General features: G+C 40.5%; 1 protein-coding gene across 36 annotated transcripts in view; it reads right to left on the bottom strand.

Moving 5' to 3' along the window:
• MAP4 (microtubule associated protein 4) overlaps nt 1-25147 on the bottom strand; it is a 204522-nt gene that overhangs the window by 46481 nt on the left and 132894 nt on the right. For 19 of the 36 annotated variants that reach the window (XM_072786384.1, XM_072786386.1, XM_072786369.1 and 16 more), the window contains 6 exons: nt 20390-20512; nt 13628-13741; nt 10236-10367; nt 8565-9722; nt 7767-7889; nt 2234-5572 (listed from right to left, as the gene is read on the bottom strand). In XM_072786384.1, the coding sequence (XP_072642485.1) occupies nt 2234-5572; nt 7767-7889; nt 8565-9722; nt 10236-10367; nt 13628-13741; nt 20390-20512 (4989 nt within the window). The remainder of the gene's footprint in view (nt 1-2233; nt 5573-7766; nt 7890-8564; nt 9723-10235; nt 10368-13627; nt 13742-20389; nt 20513-25147) is intronic. The other 17 variants (XM_072786392.1, XM_072786401.1, XM_072786402.1 and 14 more) reach the window with 3 other exon arrangements.

The following is a 25147-nucleotide window of genomic DNA, read 5'->3' as shown; positions in this document are numbered from 1 at the left end:
ACATCAGTGGAGAAAGTACAAAGAGGCTAGTGCGCATATTTGCAAGGGTGAGTACATCTCCATGGCCCTATGGGGGACACTGTGGCAACACCTGAAAAAATTACTAATACACAGTCTTCAAACCATAGAGTCTACTCCAGGGTCCCTTTTAATTACACAGATGTACTAGCATAAGTATGACATTCTATATATACAAGAACAGTCTATGTACTTTGTTTCTAATAAAGAAAAACTAACAAACACCTAAATGTCTACCAATAAAGAAGTGGTAAAGTCATTAGGTTATATCCACATGATTAAAATACTGTATACAGCTATTAAGTAAGAATGAGGGGCCCTTCTTTGTACTGATTTGTAAAGATCTGTAAAATAATTGTTAAATTTACAAAGCAAGGCACACCCCAATATGTATGGTGTCTCATCTGTATAAAATCCAGAAATATATATATCATTGCTACCTTATGCATAAATTCTCTGAAAGGATGTAAAAGACATGGTTATAATGGGGTGTCTCTGGAGAAAATTTGGATGGGGATTGATGGAGGGAGGCAGATTTACATTTAAGTGCATATCCCTTCATACCATGGGAATGAACTGATTCAAAATTACTTAAAAAAATTATCTATGAAGAAAAGAATAGATTATCCTTAGGGGAGAGGTGTGATAGAATTATACAAGAAACAACAAATTTTTTCCTGAAATCCACCATTCTCCCCTCAGCCACTCTGCAAGGCTGCCCCTAACATGTAGTCTCTCAGCTTGGTCCAACCAAGGAAGGGCCGTAAAAGTTCTGAAACTTCTGCTTTGCTCACTCAAGAATCAAAACAAATCCTTTTGCTACATTTCTTTGGAAATACTGAGCAAAAAGAAATGGCTAGCGTTCAGAAAATTTATTATGTTACCCTTGGTATCACTGTTGAAACTGAAGAACCAGTCTAAAAACTAAAACTAAAGAACTGGATAGAACACTGGAAATCCTAATGAAGGCCGGAAAGCCCTCTAACATATGACTTCATTTTCTGCCTTGGCAATAGGGTAGCTAATAGAAGATAAAAACAGAAAAGATGAGAATATCTTACACAGATAACGACCTTTACTATTCTCTACTTACACAGCATGTATTCTTTACTGGGTACAAATTCATGCAAAGCACAAACTTTCCCCAAAACGACAAGTCTGTATCATGCAACACATCATCCCTTGACGAAGCCTGTCCAAAACCCTAAGGCCAACCAGTGTTTGTTTTTTTTTAAATTCTGGAGTTAGTAGCTGCATCATGCAAGGTGAGAAACAGCATCATCTGAAGCTGAAAAACCTCAAAGGCTAGGAAACATTTTTTGAAGGTTAAGCTGAGGGAAGCCATGATTAGATGTGTACTTTTTAGGAAAAAAAGAAAGAAAACATTTCTAAATCTCGAAGGAGTCATCTTTCTCAATCTCATTCCAATTATTTGACTGAGGAGATCCAAAAGGGCAAAAATATGAGGACTCCCACACTGGCAAGTTTTATAAACTTGTCCGAGGATGCAGGCTGTCTTATGGCCAAAGACTATGCCCCAAACCCTGCCTGACATGCAACTGTGGCCAATGGCCGTGAAAAACAAACTGGTAGATGTGGCTGCATCACTGAGAGATCATATCCCACTTTTAGAAATGTAAAGTCTGTGCCTAGCAATGTTGGTTGGAAGTTAGTTACCGTGTCCTCTTTGGGGAAGACCATTTTCACTGACTAAGAGCAATTTGGATATTCAGTACCACAGCACAAGCTACAAATATATACAGACAAGAAAATAAATCCCACGCATACAGCTGGACCTGAAATGTTTTCTTTCCTCCTGTGAACCCTTATACAAAATAATGATTAAATCTGGCTGTAAGCTTTACACACAGGAGCCACATATACGTATGGTGTTTTCTTTTTAAATTTAAGAATAGTGGATGGTTATAGGACTTCCGCTAAACAATTTATTGTTTGAAATTCAACTTCCCCTCAAACTCAAGGTTCAGTGCTGGGTAAAAAGGCATGCAACCAAGTCACCAGCCTCTCAAGCTGGACACAGGGCATGCCTTGCCTGCCAAAAACACATAATTAGCAGTTACACATTTTCATGCCAACAAACCAAGGATTAAAAAGGATGATTAGAGTCTGGATGGAACCAAAGCACAAGCTCTTTGCCTTTTGGATGCTGACTCAAAAGCCACAAGCACACACATTTCCCATGGCAGTGTCATACCGCTGGTCTTCAGTTGCTTGGATCTCTCTCGTTCCTGGACTGTAGACTTTGGCAGAAGTGGAGTAAGGCCTCGAGACTTGGTTGGTCTCATGTAGCCCTTCATGGGTTCTGCCATTCTGCTTTTATCTTCCTTCTTCCCTTCTGGTGCCTTTGGCTCAGACTTTTCAGTCACTTTGTCAGGTGCCTCTGAGATCTTATCTTTGGGTTTTGGGAGTTCAGGATGCTTGGAAGTAGTTACTACTAATAAGTTCTCTACCACCTGCAATGGAGTAGCTGCAGCTCTGCCATCTAAGAAATCTGACTGGAATTCTGGTGTTGCCATGGAAGTTTGTTCTGAATCAGTGATTTTAGAAGCCGGGCTAACTTCTTCCACTTTATTTTTTTCACTTTTTGGAGGCAACAGGGCCCTATCTACCTCCTTATTCAAACTGTCTGGGTCCTTGGATTCTCGACTATCAGTATTTTGGTCCTCACAGAAATTGGGCTTTTGTGCTTTGTCTCCTAGTAAGTCAGGAATCTGAATGGGGGCAGAACCTTCTTCAGACTCTTTCTTTTTGTTAACTGGGTGTGTTGGAAAACTATTCCCATCTGCACATGTTTCCAAGACTCTGACCTCACCTGGAAGGCTTTGGTCTTCTACTGACACTCCAGAAAGAAGGTGTCCCTTTGCGAGCTCTGGGATTTTCTCTATCAAATGCTTCGATGCACCACTGGGTACTGACTCAGATCCTCCTAGCACATGTCCTCTATCCATTCCTGCTTCATTTTTTATGGGATCAGCAAACTCACCTTTATTCTTAAAACAGTTCCCTCCCTGGCAGTTAACTGTTTCTATGGCTGCTGTAAAAGTGAGGGCAACTCCTCCTCCTGTGCTTGCAGAAAGTGCAACAGCAGAGGGGGACTTGGGTCTTTCTTGATCTGGGACTCCACCTTTGATGCAGTTATCTACTGCTAATAATTTGGGTATCTGGGCCGGAGTGGTCTCTTGCTCACTTTCTGCCAAGATATTTGGAAAAGAATCACCCTCTTTTACTGTTTGAGAAGCAGGAGTGGGCAGTCCTTCACAGGCTGCTGACTCCAGAGCCTCTGGAGGGGCTGACTTATTCATCAACCCTGGTAGTGTTCTGGGGCAGGTAAATGTGATATTTCTATTTTCGTCCACATAGCCCATTCCTTCAGTTCTGTGGTCCCCTGTGGTTTCCATGGGAACATGTATTTTTGATGCATCTATCGTATTCTCCAGAAGATGCTTCTCGGGGAAACTATTTTTAACCTTTTTGCTTTTTCCATCATTGCTCCTTTTATTTGGTTTGTCAGCCACTGCAGCATGTCCCTTGGCTGCATCTGTCTTATTCTCTGCAGACAGAGCTGAAGGAACAAATCCTGCCCCCTGGGTTTGGCTTTGGCAGCTCACATCTGTCACCTTGGTATCGGGTTCAAAAACAGCAGAGTCCTTCACTATGTTTGTCTTGTTCCCACCAAGAGCCCCAAGCTCAAAAGAATTAACCTCATCATTCCTCCCCTTTTGGTCACCTACTTCCACTGTGGGAATAGCTGATGTATGTGAGGACAAAAGATCATGATTTAAGGGGAAAATGCAGCCTAAGTCCTTGTTTTGATGAGTAGTACTATCAGCATCTCTATCCTTCCCTACAAAAGGTGGGTTGGGGGTTTCCTCCTTGCACTCCATTCTAGCAGGCTGGGTGAAAGAATTGTTTTTGAACTTTTTGGTTTTGCCCTCATTACTCCTTTTTTTAGGCTTTTCAGAAATCCAGGGAGTTGCCTCACCACTCACCCAAGGACACTTTCCTTCCTTGTCCTGGTTACTGACACCCATATCTCTTTCTGTCCTAGTGCCAGAAGTCGTGCCTGACCCACTTCCCAAAGGAATAAACATGTGGGAGGTGCTGGCCCCCCACACGTCAGCTATCTCTGTAGGCTCCCCCATCACCACTGCCTCAGTGAGACTCACTATGGGCCCTGACTGCTTTGAAGAAAACAGTTCCTCACTCTTCTCCCCAGAAGTCACTCTTTCAGTTTTAGGGGCTGGCTCACTTGCTGCAAGAACAGCTGGGCCATCCTTCCAGCTGTCCAGAAGAAATGGTGGCTCAGATCTTGCTCTTCCCTTCCCAGAACTGGCTCTCACTTTCCCAGAACCTGCCCTTCCCTTCCTGCTTCTGCCATCCCCTGCCATTCTCTGAACAGGCTCTCTCTCTGGCCCAAGCATCTGAACTGCCACCTCATCCTGCGGCTGCCTAGAAGCCAAGGTGCCCATCTCTTGGCTTAGCTTGGGAAAAGCTTCCTTTGTTAGTTCTTTAATCTCTTTAGCTCCTTCAGAAAACCCTGTCTGTCTGTCCTTTTGCAATGTAGTCACTTTACCTTCATCATGCCCTTCTTTTAGACTACTTCCTAATGAGGAAGTTGCTGGCCAAGTGGGTGCCAGGTGAGGCAGTTCTTCTGCCACTGTGGGTTTTGAACACCCCCTCACAGCTTCTTGGTCTGAGAGAGGAGAGCAACCCTCTTTGGGTGTGATCTCCAAAGGAATTTCTACTTTGTGTGCAGAAACTTGTGTTGGGGGTCCTTTCAGATCAGGTGAGCCTACTGTTTGGCTTTCATCCACGGGGGTTTTCAGGTGGGGTGCGGGCCCTGGTTGGCCTTCACCTGGCTGCAGCCATTTCTGGCCCCGGCCCAGGGGTACTGACTGGCTACCACTGACCTCTGCTTCTACTCCTGGCTTGGGCTGAGACCTTCCTGCAGTTTTCAGGGGTTCTTCCAAAGGACACGAAGGAATGCTGACACTTTCTGAGACAAAGTTCTCAGCTACCAGCTTCGTGGCTCTGGACTCCACTTCACATTCCTTTTTGAAGTTTCCTCTGGATGCCAGTCCATATTCCATGCCCATAGCAGTAGGCAGGCTGGGAGGAACACCTGACTTCTGTGGGTCTACTGCAAAGGGATGACCTTTACGGTCATCTGCACTGTCATCATCCCAAGGTCCCCCAGCCCGGACTTGAGGATATCTCTTTTGCTTTGGTTTCTTCTTTTTTTTCTTCATCATCATTGGTGCACTATCTATATCCCAGGCCTCCCTGCCAAGATCTCGCTTGGGTTCAAAGAAGTCAACATGAATAGTTTTCCTTTGGCTCCCCAGCTCACCACAGGAAGACGAACCAGAGACCCAACCCAACTCAGACAAAGAGCAGGTGCCCAGCCCGGGATCAAGAGTCTTCCGTGGAGAAGAGACTCCCAGCAGCTCAGAAGGGACCCTGGCAGGCCTGGGCCGAGTGGACCTGCGGTCACTGGGTCTGCATACTTGTTTGTCTTGTGTGGGAGGGGTACCTGTAATACATGAAGTTGGCCAAAATTCCAAACAAAAAACTTCTTGTTATTGTTTAAAAAAAAAAAAAAAAAAAAAAAAAAAGGTCCATTTAACTGACTTAACTGACTCAGTTAAGTCTATTTCACCAACCCACATACTAATTTATTTAGGAAAATAGTTTTTTCTAAAATATTTCTTACCCTTAACTGGGATTAGCAAATATTTAACAAAGATCATCATCTCAGGTAAAGAAAAAAAAATTCAAACCAAGATCTTCAAACCTTCTATAATAAGTAGTGTCTGTAAATTTCATCAGCTACTTACTTATATTTATCATTATTTTTAATTGGTACATAATCCTCAGTTCTGCAACAAGATGGTAAGCTCCTGCCTCTTTTTGCTGACATGTGTTAATCAACTGAATGAAATACATATGATTTTGTGCAGAATTTATAATTCTAAGAGTCTGTCACCAATATTATACTTGTCAAGCTAACCAGATCAACTTTGGGAAACAGACCAGGAGGCCAGACTTATGCTACTGGGGGGGAGAAGGAGGAAGAAGAAAAAAAGAGACTGAATTAGTTATTTTGGCTAAAGAAACATCTTCATCATTCCAGAACCAAAGCCTCCTACTTTGAAAGACAAATGTGTTAGATTTCAATGTTCTGTTCCTAAATGTACTTCCCAAAAGATAGAAAAATATACATAATGCCCAGAAGGGTAATGAATTAGAACAGTTAGGATAAGTATCCTTGGAAAAGTTTCAAGAAATCAAGTTGTCCAACCTCTTATCTCCAAGTCAATGCAGCATGGATTCAAGATTCTGGGAAGAGACTCACTAAGAGCAGGTGTAGGATAGCTCTTGTCAAGCCTGATCCAATGAAATGACTTCAGAGAACATTGAAACACTTAAATAGTACTTTCTGTTCTTGTTTTTACCCTCTAATGTCCTACAAATCCAATCCTTTATTTAACATCTCAGGTCAATTACTGCTTCTTTCAAGAAAGTGCTAGGTTTCAGTACCCCACAACATTTATAACATTTAATTTGGCAACCAACCAGCTATTTGATGCTATCTCTTAATATTATTTAATTGAATTATTATATGAATCTTTGGCTACAAAGTTCATGCCTGGCAACTTTCCTCACCATCCAGGCTATGATGTAACAACACAAGGGCAAGGACCCAGAGTTCAATATCTATATCCCTTAGCATGGTATATTTTGTATACAATAAGGATTTGATAAATCTTTATTGATATGCTGAGTCACTAAGACAACATTAAAAAAAAAATCACTTTATTTAGCTCCTACTTGGGGCTAGACAGTATGTAAGCACTTTAGCATCTCAGTGAAATAAGTCACGGTCCCTGCCCTCGAGTTTACATTCTAATCAGTCACAGAAAAGTAAGCAGAGAATCATTAAGTTGATAATCATACATACATGCTTTGACTTATATCTAAGACATGCAATCTTAAAGTTCACTGAATGATCGAACTCCAAGTTAGAAAGTACCTTGGAGCAGTGCCTCTCAAAGTTTAGTGTGTATAAGAATTGTCTGGAAAACTTATTAAAATGCTTATGAAGGTCTGAGGTGGAATCGAGGACGATGCATTTGTAATAGGCAGATGCTGTTGGGTCATAAAACACACTGTATCTAACACGGGCTTATTAGCAAAGGTTTACAGAACATTTGACCAACATATTCCTCATATAGCTGAATAAATGGAGATACAGGGAAGTTAAATAACCTACTCAAGACCACACAGCATATAATATTGAACAGTTGAACTGGGCTAAAATTTAGATGTCTTGGGACACCTGGTGGGTCAGTGGTTGAGTGTCCTGGGATTGAGTCCCACATCAGGCTCCCTGCAGGGACCCTGCTTCTCCCTCTGCCTATGTCTCTGCCTCTCTCTCTGTCTCTCAGGAATAAATAAATTAAAAATCTTAAAAAAAAAAAATTTAGATGTCTTGAGTTGATGTAGTGATAATTTAAAAATACGTAAAAACAAAAACAAAAACAAAAAACTATGTAACCAGCTGACCTTATGCCCAAACAAGACAAAAATCTATCTAAGAAAGAGAATGGACTTCATAAACAATACTGCTAATTACTATCACAAAAACTAAGAACAGCATCCACCACCACCAACCCATTGCTCCCAGTTGAAGCAGTTTCAGATTCCACTTGGTATCCCTAACTTACCTGAGATCTCTGAAGAAAGTTCAGGAGGTTGGCTACTGAATGGTTTCTTTTGCTTTTGTTTCTCTAACACAGAATCGTCATCTGTTGGCAAGTTGTACTTCTGGCCCATGGCTGGGACTGGTTCTAAGCGTAACAGTAAATACCACAGATTTTAGAGCAGCACTACTTAAGCTCTTTCTCCACCTTTCAGAAACTGGAAGCAGGAATAGTTTTGGAGGGATTGAGGGAGGGATGCTCCTCTGAGGGCAGCAGAGAGATAGCTAGAGTGGTAGGTAGAAGGTGAAATTGGGAAACTTTTTGTCTTAAATGGGAAAAATATCAAATATTTGGATGTTGGTGGGAATGATTCAATGGATGGGGGCAAAAACTGGTGAGAGGCAGGAAAGGAAGGAATGTCTAGGCTAGGGCATACTTAAGCAGGCAAGAGGATGTGGGATCTAATGCAAAATAGAAAACAGCCTTATTAATGAGGCGCAGAGATGGCTTCCTTCCAGTAACAGGAGTGAGGCAGAGACTTGGAATCTAGTATATAAGCAGGTAGGGAGACGAGATAGCAAAAGTCTCTTTTACTGAACATTTTCTTTTGTTGCTTAAATTATCAACAAGGAAAACAAATTAGCAGAGAAAGGAGGAGGGTGCTGGGAATGGGAAGAGGACGGAGGTGAGAAAGTCTAGAATGTGTATAAACAGAGCAAAATACAGTGTAACGGTCTTTATATTCTCTAGAACATTTGTCCCTTACCCTTCTGGAGACTACCCCATGGGAGACAGAAATACTGAGTAAACATAAACCCGTACCTGGAGAAATGATAAAAGTAGATGCAGCTGACTGCCCCTCATCCTTGGGAGATTTTAACTGGGACGCCTTGCTTATTTCTTCCTGTGTCCATGGAGTGTCCATGTCCTTAGCTGGAACTGGTGCCACCTCTGTTTCTGAGAGTGGTGCAACATCCTTGGCGGGATTCACATTGTTGGCCAGGATCACCTCTGTCCCAGGGGGCAGAGCCACATCCTTAGTCAGGGCTACCTCTGTTTCTGGAGGCTGAGGCACATCCTTGGTCAGGGTCACTTCCGTTTCTGGTGGCACTGCCACATTCTTGTCCAGGGCTACCTCTGTTTCTGGAGGTGAAACCATGTCCTTGCCCAGGGCCAACTCTGTTTCTTGGGATGGAGACACATCCTTGCCCAGGACCATCTCTGATTCTGGGGATGGAGCCACGTCCTTCACTGGGGTCTTTTCTATATCTGGATATAGAGCAATGTCCTTGACTGCAGCCACCTTTGTTTCTGGGGGCAGTGGCACAACCTCAGTCAAGATCACCTTGGTTTCGGGAGGCAGTGCCATGTCCCCAGTTGGGGCCACCTCTGTTTCTGGGGACAAAGCCACTTCCTTGGCTGAAGGTATTTCTGTGGATGATATAACATCTTTAGCCAATGCCACTTCTATTTCTGAGAGTGATACCACACCCTTGGCTGGGGCCATCTCTCTGTCTGTGCATGGTACCGTGCCCTCATCTGGGGACAAATCCATTTTTATAGGTGGTGCTCTCTCTGTTTCTTTGAATGATAATATATCCTTGGCTAGGGCCACCTCTGTTTCTGGGGGTAGTACCACATCCTTGGCTAATGATACATCTTCTTCTCTGGACAATACGACATCCTTAACTGGAGCTTCTTCTGTTTCTCTGGGCAGTACCATGTCCTTGACTAAGGCCATATCTGACTCCATAGATGATTCTATGTCCTTAGCCTGTGTCACATCTGATTTGGGAGATACTTCCATGTCTTTAGCCAATGCCACCTCTATTTCTGTGGCTGGTGCCAGGTCCTCAGCTAGAGCCATCTCTGTTTCTCTAAATGGTGACATGTCAGCAGCCTCCAGGCCCCTCATGGTTTCCAATGCTTCTGCTGGTGCCCTCTCTTCTGCTGATGTCATTTCTACCTCTTCAGCTGGCTCTATGGGAAGTAAGTTGGAAATTTAGGACTCATCACTGTGTGCTCATAGCTCTGCATTCAAAACTTACTTTCTGAGAACACAGGAGTATCTAGATTTTGTGACCATAATACCCTAAACATAATACCCTACTCTTTCATAGTCCCGGTACTGAGAAGAACAGGATACCGAGAGAGTACATAGTAGAGAAGGAAAAGAAAAAACACAGGTTTAAAAACAGCAGCAGCCCAGGCACACAGCTATTTTAAGAATGGGAACCTGTGGCACATCTAGAAAAAACCTCTAAGGCATAAATCTGCACTGAATTAAAAAAAGATTTTCTGTGCCCACGAACTCCAAGTGTTGTATTTCACCCACACCTTCATTCCTTCAGCTGTGAAATCAGTAATTAAAGGAATAAAAGCATTTGTGATAGTTCTAAAATGTTTATCTATACTGCTGTACACTGCTAAAAATGAAGTCTGGTGATTTAAATTATGATACTGTAACCATTAAGTGATAAAGAGAGCTTCTACCTGTGGGCTGCAGAGGCTGTGGTGTGGCCATTGGGGAAATGAAGGATTCTGAATGTGGAGAGTTTGGGGCTTCCATGGGCCACCCCTGAGGAACAACAGCTGCAGGAGAAAATGTGCCACAGGGAAACAGACCTAATATTGAAACACAAACAGATTTTTGAAACTGGGTCAGTAATGAGGGAAAAAAGGCATTTGATATTGAAAATCAGCTTTGTATACTGCCATAATGACAAAGACCTAAGGACTAATGAAAAACAAAGCAAGAGAGTTTTAAAGTAAAAATTGTTGATGTTTTTCAGGTTTTGGTAAATTGTTACCTGGCTGTCATGCCATTGGTCAGCATTAACTAGGAACCTTCTACAGCATATTGCAAGGAGTCAAAGTACCAAAGATGAAGCTCTAGCACCAAAAATATCATAACTGGCACAACACAATGTACAGTAAGGAATTGTGACTCTTGATTTCCTCATCTGTAAAATGAGATGAATGCCTTCCTCTGCAACATTACACAACAGTTCTGTGAAAATGTTTGTAAATTATTTAGAAAGAGACAAATGTAGAAGGATTATTATCATGCTAGCCTCTGTCAGACATAATAGGGGATTTAATATCACATGGTCCTTGCCATCAAGAGTATTACAATTTAGCTAGAGGGGCAAGACAAACATATATTAAATACTGTATAGGGGGCACTTGGGTGGCTTAGTTAGTTTGAGTGTCTGCCTTTGGCTTGGGTCATGATCCCAGGGTCCTGAAATTGAGCCCCGCACCAGACTCTGCTTGATGGGGAGCCTGCTTCTCCCTCTGCCTCTCCCTTCTTGCACTCCTCCTGACTTGTGCTCATTCTTGCTCATTCTCTCTCAAATAATAATCTTGAAATGTCATTTTAAAAAAAGTTTAAAAAAATACTGTATAGTATGGACTAAGTGCTCCAAGAGTTTAAGAACAACCATGAGGATCAGAACAGCTACAGAGGCTTCAGAGGAGAAGCAAGAGCAGGAAGAGAGGAGAGAGTAGTCCATTTCAAGGACGGAGGACACTGAGCAAAGAAAAGTATGAAAATGCCAGTAGGACAAGAATGTTTCTGCAACTATCAAATCAGTTGGATTCAAATAGATCTTGCAAACCAGAGAGAAAACAGGATTAGAGCGAACAATGGAAGAAGGATCTGGAAAGCCAGAGAAATTTAGACTTGAAGGGCAAAAAACAGTCTTTTAAGGTCTTAATGAAAAATGAGATGATAAATATAGAACAGGGACCCAGTGACCAACGCAACAGGTATGTCTGGAATGAATTTAAAAGGGAGCAGGAAGTCTGTCAGGAGACTCCTGAGGTGGCCTAGATATGAAGGGACAGGGGCTTCTACAGAGGAAGGCAGAGGGAGCATAAAGGAAGAGAACAAGATGCTGTAAAGAAGTCAGTGGGACTAAATGACTTGCTAGCTGGCAAGCTGAAAAATACAGGAGTCAAAGCCACAATCAAAACGTCAGGTGACTACATGGATAGCATCAACATGGATAGCATCAACATTAACTTATATGACATCTTTCCCCCTAGATCCTCAGTTCAAAGAGAAGCATAATTACAACATATTATTAGGCATGAGCTTTACAAATACAAAATTATAAGCATTATTGGAAGTGGGACTTATTGGCAATAGGTACTGAAGGAAACCAGAATGTCACTACAAAATATGCCTCTTTGACATAAAAATTATTTTGAACTGAAAGCAATTAGGGAGCAATAAACCTAGAAAAAGCTCCCCACTTTCTGCCTAAGGGCAGGATATAAATTCTCTTCTTCTGGGAGACAGACTATCAGCCCAGAGAGAGCACCAGAGGAACCTGCAAACAAACTTTACTCCACTGGTTCCCTCTCACGCATTTTTTTTTTAATTTTTATTTATTTATGATAGTCACACATCGAGAGAGAGAGAGGCAGACACATAGGCAGAGGGAGAAGCAGGCTCCATGCACCGGGGGCCCGATGTGGGATTCGATCCCGGGTCTCCAGGATCGCGCCCCGGGCCAAAGGCAGGCGCTAAACCGCTGCGCCACCCAGGGATCCCTCTCACGCATTTTTTTTTTTTCTCACGCATTTTTTACCCACAGTTTGCCACTCATGGAAGCCTAAAAACTGCATTCCTTTGTCTTGTCATTTCTTTTCTTTTTTAAAAGATTTTATTTATCTATTCATGAGAGACACACACAGAGAGAGAGAGAGAGGCAGAGACACAGCCAGAGGGAGAAGCAGGCTCCATGCAGGGAGCCTGACATGGGACTTGATCCCGGATCTCCAGGATCATGCCCAGGGCCGAAGGCGGGGCTAAACTGCTGAGCCCCTGGGGCTGCCCTTTTTTTTTTTTTTTTCTTTAAGATTTTATTTATTCATTTGATAGCAAGAGAACACAAGTAGGAGGAGAAGAGGGAGAAGTAAGCTCCCTACTGAGCAAGAAGCCCAAAGCCAGGCTTGACTCCAAGACCCGAGGATCATGACCTGAGCTGAAGGCAGATGTCTAACCAGTTGAGCCACCCAAGTAACCCTTTCCTTTCACTTCTTTACACATTTACTGTTCTTTGTTGAAGATGCTATATAAATTTAAATTCTAAGCTACCACTTTGCGTTACTTTTCTCCCGTATGATGGATTCTGCATGTGTTAACAAACTGTCTCCTGCTAATCTGTCTTTTTGTTAAGAGTCCCAGCTAAAAACCTAAGATGGTAAGAAGTAAAGTTTCACTTCCCTCATGGTATCCTGGCCACATTCACGTTAAAAGTTATACAAAACCAGGAATAAGGATACTACTAATTGAGAAATAAGACATGTTTAATGTTTACTAAGTACCAGATGTTATGAGAAGTGCTCTTATAAAATTCTATTTAATTGTCACCACATCTTTAAGGCAGGAACAAGCGCTGGCCCCACAGATAAAGAAATCACAGTTTAGAGAGGACATAACTTGCCTGAGGTAATGAGCTGGTATAATGTGGAGATAGAATCTGGCCCTATCCAGCCCCAGTGGCGCAGCGGTTTAGCGCCGCCTGCAGCCCAGGGTGTGATCCTGGAGACCCAGGATTGAGTTCCACGTCAGGCTTCCTGCATGGAGTCTGCTTCTCCCTCTGCCTGTGTCTCTGCCTCTCTCTCTCTCTCTGTCTGAATTTAAAAAAAAAAAAAAAAAAGAATCTGGCCCTATCGTATAGTATTCAAGATCCAATGAGAGGAGGTGAGCAGACCCTGAGCAGCTCAACTAAATTCTCTCCTGAGACCAATCTAGAAAGAGCCTTGTTACAGCTAGAGCCAAAAAATATGAGTGGTTAAATTCAAAGGTGATGGGTAAAAGTCCATCTTAATTGTTTGGAGTTAACCAATCAATCTAGTTGAAGAAATCATACCATAACTGTCTTGCAGGGGATCATTTCGTTCTGTAAATGCTGCAGCACTGGTTGTTCCACTGGGGAGAAAGAGAAAATCCTCCAGGCCATCATCATGGTGCATCTTAAAAGGATCTGGAATAAAGAAGGAATTTAAAACTCATTCAGTGAATATAGCTAAAAAGATTAGCATTTCTTACATTATGATGAATACTGATTGGCTACATTTGTGTCATCAATAGAAGTTAAATAAATTGAGATAATATGTGACTGAACATGGTAAAGAATATGTAATCTCATATTCTCTAAGATTTGATTATCTGAATCAGCTAACAAATAAAAAACCAAAAGCACAACTAATACTCAATTCTATAATATGTTTAGAGTTGAAAGTACAGATATAATTAAACTTTCAATATATATTTAGACATTCATTTTAGGTTATATGGGGGGAGGGGAAGACAGCCAGACAAGTAAAGACAATACCTCATGTGGACTTTATGAAGAAAACTACCTTTAAAGAACTGTCTGAATAAAACAAGGTGAACAGCTGGCATCTTAAGAAGAGAAATAAACTCTAGAATCAGAAGTTGCCGTAAGTAAAGACACTCAAAACATCAGGGAAACTGCCTTCTTATACGAGAAAAGAGCAAAGCCAGTCACAAAGCCAGTCAGGCCAAGCAAAAATTTTGCTAAGGGACGCTTGCTATGATGAGCTCTGAGTGTTATATGTAAGTGATGATTCACTGAATTCTATCCCTGAAACCAATATTACACTATATGTTAACCAACTAGAATTTAAATAAAAATTGTCCTGTGTGTTCATTGCTACTAGCACATCTACTTCCTTGAGCAGACAGATCAGCATGTATTCCAATGCAAGCAAAGGATAATCAGCCTTTAAACTGTGGATACTGTTTCCAAATTACTTTAAAGTGGCTTCCTTTCTTTTTGATCTTTAGTCATGAAATGGTCATAAGACATTTCTGCCCTGAAGCAGAAATTAAATATTAAGAATGCGATGGTCAACAGAACTTTGAGAAATGTACTAAAAGATTTGTGATTTAATCTTTCTGATATTCTGGGATCCCTGGGTGGCGCAGCAGTTTGGCGCCTGCCTTTGGCCCAGGGCGCGATCCTGGAGACCCGGGATCGAATCCCACATCAGGCTCCCGGTGCATGGAGCCTGCTTCTCCCTCTGCCTATGTCTCTGCCCCACCCCCCTGTGACTATCATAAATAAATAAATTAATTAATTAATTAATCTTTCTGATATTCTACACTGGAAAGGTTTGTGATCAGCATGGTTTTATTCTAGGTACCAGAAAGGGGGATAATAGCATGCTTTTTCTCATTGCCCTTAGTATAAAATATACCCTTAATATAAAATACGCCAATCCTACAATAAATTCTTTATTAGAGAAAAAAAAAAGAATTCAGCTTCTGGGGCAGGTAGCTTAGTCAGTTAAGGATCTGCCTTCAGTTCAGGCCATGATCCCAGGGCCCTAGGATGGAGCCCTGCATTGAGTGCTCTGCTCAGTGGGGTGTCTGCTTCTTCCTCTGCCCTTCTCCCTGCTTGTGCTCACTTTTTCTAATAAATAAGTAGTATCTTTAAAAAAAATCTGCTTCTAAGGAGGCCTTCTCAAAATTTGCACACATCTGAATTACCCTGCAGCCTTAAAGAAACACTGATTGCTAGGCCCTAAGAATCTGATTTCTAACTAGTTCCTTGGTGGATCCTAGTGACTCATTCCCTTCAGGGGCTTCATTTGTCAGAGGCAAGCTGTACCACCCTCTTCTAGTTAGGGTTGTCAAGATCAGGGGAGACCATGGCACTGGTAAGTATAAACAAGCAGAAGGCAAACTAAGAACTGTTGGGGATGGAGGAGACCCCAATGTTGCTTCGCCAGAACAGCAGGGGAGCTGGGAAGAGAGATTATAACCATTCATTCTCTCCAGTATCACTTGGTTTGGGGTGGTTGCTTGCTTGTTCTGCTTCTTGCACTTCCACTGAAGGAAAACAGGAAGCCTAAACCATCAAGGAGAGTAATTGTATGGTGTGCATATGAGGATGGAAGATTTGCTAACTTGCATGTAAAAATGAATGGTTTCTAACCAAGTTCCGTCATTTACTTATTTTTTACGGAGTGCCTCTAATATGGCAGAGCCTGTGTGCTCTAAAAACCCAGAGGAGGGACGCTTGGGTGGCTCAGCGATTAAGCATCTGCCTTTGGCCCAAGGCATGATTCTGGAGCCCCAGGATCGAGTCCCACATCGGGCTCCCTGCATGGAGCCTGCTTCTCCCTCTGCCTATGTCTCTGCCTCTCTCTCTCTGTGTCTCTCATGAATAAATAAATATAATCTTTAAAAAGAAAAAAAAAAAAAAAAAAAGGGAAGGGATCCCTGGGTGGCTCAGCGGTTTAGCACCTGCCTTTGGCCCAGGGCGGGATCCTGGAGTCCTGGGATTGAGTTCCACATCGGGCTCCTTGCATGGAGCCTGCTTCTCCCTCTGCCTGTGTCTCTGCCTCTCTATCTGCGTCTATCATGAATAAATAAATAAAATCTTAAAAAAAAAAAAAAAAAAAACAGAGGAGATGCAGAAGGTCAGGGCTGAGAACATTTAGCAGAGCAATATTTTCGTTCAAGAAGATCTTCACCTGATAAATACTTAAGCTGAAAACTAAAGAAATGAGTGGTTACAGGGAGAAGACCTTTTCTCCATCTATATTCACTCCCTCATAGTGATCTCATTTAATCCTACAGTTTAAAATCCTGTAACTTAGTAATACTCAAATTTGTACCTCGAGACATCTAGAACTCACCCCTTATATCTTAACTTTCTTTTTTAAAAGATTTTATTTATGTATTCATGAGAGAGGCAGAGACATATGCAGAGTGAGAAGCAGACTCCCTGAGGAGAGCCCAATGCGGGGACTTGATCCCAGAACCCTGGGACCATGACCTGAGCCAAAGGCAGATGCTCAACCACTGAGCCACCCTGGTGCCCCTCTTGGCTTTCCTAAAATTGCCAATCCTTTTTTTTTTTTAAGATTTTATTAATTTATTTTATTTGACAGAGAGAGAGTGAGTGAGAGAGCACAAGCAGGGGGGAGCAGCAGAGGGATAAGTAGGCTAAGTAGGACGCGGGGCTCAATCCCAGGACCCCAAGAACATGAACTGAGCTGAAGGTATATGCTTAACCAACTGAGCCACCCAGGCACCCCTAGATTACCAATTTTTAATATATAAAATAAAGTCAAAATGTAACATGCTTCCCAAATGACCATTCATACAATCTTCCCATCTCTAATGGCATTCTATCTTTTTTGTCAAATCATGAGGAATCCACTAAAAAACTACTAAAACTAATGAGTTCAGCAAGGTTGGAAGATACAAGATCAATATACAAAAGTCAATTGTATACCTATTACCTTCCAATGAACAATCTAAAAATGAAATTAAGAAAACTATTCCAAAAAAAGAAAACCATTCCATTCATAGCATCAAAAAACCAAAATATTAGGAATAGGTTTTACAAAACAGAGTATAAAATTTATACTCTGAAAACTTCAAAAATATTGTTGAAATAAGGTATACATAAATGTAAAACATTCTATGTTTATGAACTGAAAGACTTAATATTGTTAAGATGGCAAAACTCCTCAATTTGATCTATAGATTCAACGCAATTCCCAGCAGAATCCCAGCTGATTTCTTTACAGAAACTGACAACCTAGGCACCTGGGTGGCTCAGTTAGTTAAGCATCTGCCTTTACTCAGGTCATGATCCCGGGATCCTGGGATGGAGCCCCACATTGGGCTCCCTGCTCAGTGAGAAGTCTGCTTCTCTCTCTCCCTCTGCACCCCTCCCCTCGTGTGCTCTCTCACACATTCTCTCTCAAATAAAATAAATCTTTAAAAAAAATTGACAAGCTGATTATAAAATTCATGTGGAATTGCAAAGGACCCAGAACAGCCAAAACAATCATTAAAAAAAAAAAAAAAAAAAAAAAAAAATCCCTGGATTGCTCAATGGTTTGGCCCCTGCCTTCAGCTCAGGGGTGTGATCCTGGAGTCCCGGGATCAAGTCCCATAACGGGCTCCCTGCATGGAGCCTGCTTCTCCCTCTGCCTGTGTCTCTGCCTCTCTCTCTGTGTCTCTCATGATAAATTAATAAAATATTTTTTTTAAAAAGTAGGAAGATTCACACTTCTCCACTGCAACACTTACACAAAGCTACAGTAATCATGATAGAATAGTACTGGTATAAGGACAGACATACACATCAGTGCAATAGAACTAAGAGTTGATAAAACTATAGGTCTATGGTGAACAGATTTCAGCAAGAATGCCAAGACTAGGAAATGGGGAAAGAATGATATTTTCAAAAAATGGAGCTGGGACAACTGGATATCCACATGCAAAATAATGAATCTGGATTTCTCTACCTCTCACCATATACAAAAATCAACTTACAATGGATCAAAGACCTTAATACAAGAGATAAAATTATAAATTTTTAGAACAAAACATAAGGATAGATGTTCATGACCTCAGATTTGGCAATGAATTTTTAGCTATGACACAAAAGCATGAACGGCAAAATAAAAACTAGGTAATTGGGCCTCATCAAAATAAAACACTTCTATGCATCAAAGGGCACTATCAAGAAAATTAAGAAAAGAAAATTAGAAGACAACCCCCATAACATGGGAAAAAATATTTGCAAATCATAAATCTAATAAGGGTCTAGTATATAAAGAACTCTTATAAGACAACAACAACAACAAAGACACACCAATTAAAAATGGTAAAAAGGGGGGCAGCCCCGGTGGACCAGCGGTTTAGCGCCACCTTCGGCCCAGGGTGTGATTCTGGAGACCTGGGATTGAGTCCCACATCAGGCACCCTGCATGGAACCTGCTTCTCCCTCTGCCTGTGCTTCTGCCTCTCTCTCTGTATCTGTCATGAATAAATAAATAAAATCTTAAAAAAAGAAAATGGGACAAAGGCAAAGGGAACGTCTGGGTGGCTCAGTGGTTGAGTGCCTGCCTTTGGCTCAGGTCATGATCCCGGGGTCCTGGGTTCAAGTCCTGATTGGGTTCCTTCAGTGAGCCTGTTTCTTTCCTTCTGCCTGTTTCCCTGCCTCTCTCTCTTTCTGTGTCATGAATAAATAAAATCTTAAAAAAAAAATAGGACATGGTATCTGAATACACATTTCTCTAATGAAGATATACAAATAGCCAGTAAACACATGAAAAGATAAAAAGATGATCATTAGCTAAGAGGAAAATGCAAATAAAAATCACAACAGGATACCATTTCAATAGCAACTAGGCTAAATATAATTTTTCAAAAGGTAAAACAAGCATTTTTAAAGATGTGGAGGAATTATAAACCTAACCCACTATTGGTAAGAATATAAAATGGATGCTTTGGAAAATAGTTGGGCAATTCATCAAATGATTAAATAGTTACCAAATAATCAGCAATACCAACCCAGGTATAAACAAACCCAAGGTAAATGAAAATGTGTGTTTGCACAAAAACCTGTACATGAATGATTAAAACAGCAGTACTAACAACAGTAAAACAAAACAAAAACAAAAAAACCCCGCAAACAACCTACACATTTATCAACTGATGAAAAGATAAACAAAATGTGGTATATCTATGCAATAGGTCCCTCTGAAAGAATGAAGCACTGACCCATGGCACAAAATGCACAATTCTTGAAAGCTTGCTAAGTGAAAAAGCCAGTCACAAAAGAGCACATACGATTCCATCTTATAAAATGTGCAGAACAGATAAATTTAGAGAGAGAGTCGATTAGTGGTTGCTTAGTGCTGGGTTGGATAAAGAGACAGGGAGTGATATCTAAAGAATACAGAGTTTGTTTTTAAGGTAATAAAAATATTGTAAAGCTGATTCTGGTGATAGCTTTATATATATGTGAATACACTAAAAATCCACTGAATTGTACACTTTGAATAGGTGAATTGTATGTTATACGAATTACGACTCAATAAAGCAGTTTTTAAAAATTATCATATATCTAAGACAGTCAATAATTAGAAAATGGTATAGAACATCAAGTACTAGTTCATTTGGAATCAGCTATAAGCACCTTATAAGTTAGATGGCAGAAAGGAAGCCATATATAAATACAAAATACAAACAAAAAAAACTGAGCTCTCAACCTGGCATGGGGCCATTGATGCTACCACTTTGAGGTCCTTCTACAATCCATTCCTGCCACCATTTCTAGCTCTAGGCAACTACCAAAAACTATGCTTTTGGTCTCTATAGATTAGTTTGATTTTATAGAAATTGGGTATGAGTCTTAGTTCCTTCTGTCAAATGAGGATGATAAATACTTGCAGACTTAGGTTAGAAACACAGAAAATATGTATAGGAAGGTGCTAGCACTGTGCCTGGCACACGAAACAGACATTCAACAAATGGTGCTATAATTACTGTAAAAATTCCTTTTGGAAGAATTAAGAATCTAAGGTACTACTGACAATTTAGTCTTCAATGAATATCAGTTTCAGTTAAATTACAAAAACAGTCCTTGAAAGGGAGAGATTTAGAGGGGCATGGGCCTCAGAAGAAGGGATTGAGAAGAGAAAGGGTCAACTAAATGTTCAGAGTAAATGATTACACCTTGGTTGTGCTTTACAAGCTATATTTAAGCTAAAAAGTTTATCTACATGGTGGCTGCAAATATTTCATGTTTATGTCATTGCTTACACTGAGCAGTCACAGGCAAGTCTGTACTTACCAGTCTGGGTAGGATTCACCAACTGTTCTGGCTCAAAGCAAAAGTTTGTATTTTCTGGCCAGCTCTGGATGTTCTGATATCCCTCGTAGGGCATTTTCTCTTCAAGGAATTGAGTTGGCGAGCCTTTAAATACAAAACACGGAAAAAAAAGTTAAAAGGTACTTTTGTCTTCTCCATTAGAGTTGAGTTTCTACAAGTATCACAATTAGTATAATTATGACAAAATCATACCTACCTAGCGCCTTTCAAGAAATCTTTTTAAAAATTTTACGATAGAAAAATATAATAAAAATACTGTAAGTAAAAAAAAAATACTGGAAGTATAGGTTGTTATTAGGTTAAAAATACTGCAAAATATCTTCTGGTTATGATATCTGAATAGGTTAATGATTTTTATCTACAAAAGAACAGTATAAAATTTGACAACTGTCAGCAACAATCATTTCAAGTCACCAAAACTCAAAAAAATGTCAGATCTAAATAAATGGAGAGAAATACTATGCTATGTTCATTAATAGAAGACTCAGTATTGTTAAGATGGCGATTCTCAAACTGACCAATAGATTCAAGGCAATTACAATTAAAAATTTCAGAATTTTTTGAAGGTGTCAACAAACTCATTCCATAATTTATAAGGAAATGCGAAAAACCACAGAATAGCCAAAACAATTTTGAAGAACAGCACACTGGAGGACATTATCTGATTTTAAAAGTTATTACAAATGTAAAATAACCAAGTGAGTGTGGTATGGCCCACACATTAGATAAATGGAGCAGAATAGAGTTCAGAAAGAAAACTACATAAGTTGTGGACAACTGGTTTTTAACAGAAGTCCCAAGGGGAAAGGATCATTTTCTTCTAACCAATGACACAGAAACAACTGGTCACTTACCTTACACCATACGCAAAATCTAACTCCAGATAGATTCAAAACCTAAATGTAAACAGGTGAAACTAAAGGAATTTGTAGAAGAAAACAGGAGAAAACTATCTCTGTGACCCTGAATTAGGCAGAGATTTCTTAGACATGTCATCAAAAGCAAGATCCATAAAGGAAAAATACTGATGAACTGGACACCATTGAAATGTAAAACTTTTTCTTTTCTTTTTAAAAAGATTTTATTTATTTATTCATGAGAGACACAAAGAGAGAGGCAGAGACACAGGCAGAGGGAAAAGCAGGCTCCATTGCAGGGAGCCCCATGTGGGACTTGATCCCAGGACTCCAGGATCACGCCCTGGGCCGAAGGCAGGCGCTCAACCGCTGAGCCACCCGGGGATCCAAAGCTTTTGCTTTTCAAAAATACTATTAAGAGAATGAAAAGAGAAGCCAGAGACTGAGAAAATATTTGCAAATGATAAATCTAATAAAGGACTTATATAGAGAAGAGATCAAAATCCCTTAGAGCATAATTATAATCTACCTTAGATCAATTTTATAGGAAACAAATTCATTAATCACATTAAAAACAATATTTATAAGCAACTAGATAGATACTGGAACATACTGTGTATTCAAAACTGTGTTTAAGCATTTAATATGGGGAAAATAGCCACTTCAGTCTTTTTATGCAGTCTTGTTTATACTTGCAAAGAACAATATGTAAAGTTCTTATTTTATTTCCCTCAGATTTTGTTTGTTCTGATCATATTTATTAAAATGTTATCCTCGGGCAGCCCTGATGGCCCAGCGGTTTGGCGCCATCTTCGGCCTGGGGTGTGATCCTGGAGATCTGGGATCGAGTCCCACATCAGGCTCCCTGCATGGAGCCTGCTTCTGCCTCTGCCTGTGCCTCTGCCTCTCTCTCTTTCTCTGTGTCTGTCATGAATAAATAAATAAAATCTTCAAACAAACAAACAAACAAACAAACAAATAAATAAAATGTTATTGTCTGTTCAGGCTAATAATAAAAAATTAAGACTTGGAAAAAATCTCTTACAACACAACTGTAAGACAAGCAACTCAATTTTAAACGAGCAAAAATTTTCAATAGCCATTGTCATCAAAGAAAATACACAAGTGGGTAATATGCACATGAAAAGCAGCTCATCATCATTAGTCGTTAAGGAAATGCAAACTGAAATCACTATCAGATGCTATTACACTACCGAACCACTAAATCAAAAAGACTGACAATACCAGGAGTTAGTGAGGACAAAGAGAAAAAGGAAACTTCTTTCATTCCTGGAGGGAAAGTTAAATGGCACTACTTTAGAAATTAGTTTGATGGCTTTCTTTTCTTTTTTTTTATGAACAGCTTGAGATATAAATTATCCTTTTAAAGTGTAGAATCCCGTGGGTTTCAGTATGTTCACGGAGTTATACAACTACCACCACTAACTTCAGAATATCTTTATTACTCCAAAATCCTCTATATATAAGTTTCTGTGTGGTCATATGTTTCTAATTCTACTGAGTATATGCCTAGCAGAATTTCTAGGTCATACATCAACTCTTATGTTTAACATTTTGAGAAACTGCCAGACTGTTTTTGCAAAGCGCTTGCACCATTTTATAATCTCAACCAACAATGTATGAGCGTTTCAACTTCTCCACATCTTCGCCAACACTGTTGATCTTTTTTATTTTAGCTATACCAGATGTGGGTGTGAAGTGTATCCCACTGTGGTTCTGATTTGCATTTCCCTAATGACTAGTGATTTTATGCATATTTTCATTGCTTATCAGTCATTTGCATTTTTTAAAAAAGAAATGTCTATTTAAGGGGCACGCGGGTAGTACAGTTTAGTTAAGCATCCAACTTTTGGTATGGCTTAGGTTGTGATCTCAGGGTCATAAGATCCAACCCTGTGGTAGGCTCCTCATTAGCATGGAGTCTGCTTGGGATCCTCTCCCTCTCCCTCTGCCTTTCTTGTTCATGCTCTCTCTCTCTCTCTCTCTCTCTCTCTCTCTCTCTCTAAAATAAACAAACAGGGACGCCTGGGTGGCTCAGCGGTTGAGCGCCTGCTTTTGGCTCAGGGCATGATCCTGTGATTCCAGGACTGAGTCCCATACATCAGGCTCCCTCCATGGAGCCTGCTTCTTCCTCTGCCTACATCTCTGCCTCTCTCTCTCTCTGTGCCTCTCATGAATAAATAAATAAAATCTTTAAAATAAATAATAAATCTAAAAAATATATATCTATTGAATTCATTTAACTATATTTTAATTGAGCTAATTTCTGTTATTATTGAGATGTAAGATTCATTCTTTTTTTAAAATTTTTATTTATTTATGATAGTCAGAGAGAGAGAGAGAGAGAGAGAGGCAGAGACACACGCAGAAGGAGAAGCAGGCTCCATGCACCGGGAGCCCGACGTGGGATTCGATCCTGGGTCTCCAGGATCGCGCCCTGGGCCAAAGGCAGGCGCCAAACCGCTGCGCCACCCAGGGATCCCCATTCTTTTTTTTTTAGTAATATTTTAGTTTTTTATTTGAGAGAGAGATTGAGCATGAACCAAGGATAGAGGCAGAGAGAGAAGCAGGCTCCCTGCTGAGCAGGGAGCTCGATGTGGGACTCGATCCCAGAACCACGAGATCATGACCTGAGCCAGAGGCAGATGCTCAACCAACTGAGCCACATAGGCGCACCTCACTTTCTTTTTTTATTTCAAGCATAGTTAACATACAGTTATTAGTTTCAGGGGTATAAGGATTCAACAGTTCCATACATTACTCAGTGCTCATCATAGTAAGTGTACTCTTTTTTTTTTTTTTTCAATATTGCCTCTAACAATTAGATACAGAATACAGTTTACAAATTCTTTCTACTTCTTTTTTTTTTAATTTTTTTTAAATTTTTATTTATTTATGATAGTCAGAGAGAGAGAGAGAGAGAGAGGCAGAGACACAGTCAGAGGGAGAAGCAGGCTCCATGCACCGGGAGCCCGATGTGGGATTCGATCCCGGGTCTCCAGGATCGCGACCTGGGCCAAAGGCAGGCGCCAAACCGCTGCGCCACCCAGGGATCCCAGTAAGTGTACTCTTAATTGCCTTCACCTATTTCACCCCTCCCCTCAACCCACCTTTCCTCTAGCAAACATCAGTTTGTTCTCTTCTTTAAGGATTTATTTATTTTTAAGATTTATTTATTCATTCATTCAGAGAGAGAGAGAGACAGGTAGAGACACAGGCAGAGGGAGAAGCGGGCTCCATGCAGGGAGCCCAACGTAGGACTCGATCCTGGGTCTCCAGGATCATGCCCTGGGCCGAAGGCGGCGCTAAACCACTGCGCCACCGGGGCTGCCCAAGGATGTATTTCTTTTTATCTTTGTTCATTTGTTTTGTTTCCTAAATTCCACATGTAAGTGAAATCATATCATAGTTGTCTTTCTCTGACTGATTTATTGGATTTAGCATTATACCCTCTATATTCATCCAAGATTCATTTTCTTGATGTCCTTGGGGCACAAATAATTTTTAATTTTGATAAAGTGCAATTTTTTAAAAAGTCATCTCTGTAAAAAAACAAAAAACAAAAAAATAAAATAAAATAAAGTCATCTCTGCACACAACATGGGGCTCAAACTTACAACTCTAATATCAAAAGTCAAATGTTCCTCTAAGTGAGCCAGCCAGGCACTCCAATAAAGTCTAATTTATCTGATTTTCTTTTGCCACTATGTCTGGAGTTCTAAGAAACCACTGGCTAATCCAAGGTCATAACTGATCTATGCCTGTTTTCTTCTAGGAGGTCTGCTGTACCCCTTATATTTAGTTCTATGATCCATATTATTTTTTTATGCGGTATTAAGTA

The sequence above is a fragment of the Canis lupus genome, chromosome 19 (genome assembly GCF_048164855.1).
Source record: "Canis lupus baileyi chromosome 19, mCanLup2.hap1, whole genome shotgun sequence".
Classification (NCBI taxonomy): domain Eukaryota; kingdom Metazoa; phylum Chordata; class Mammalia; order Carnivora; family Canidae; genus Canis; species Canis lupus.
This window is presented reverse-complemented; position numbering and strand designations above follow the sequence as displayed.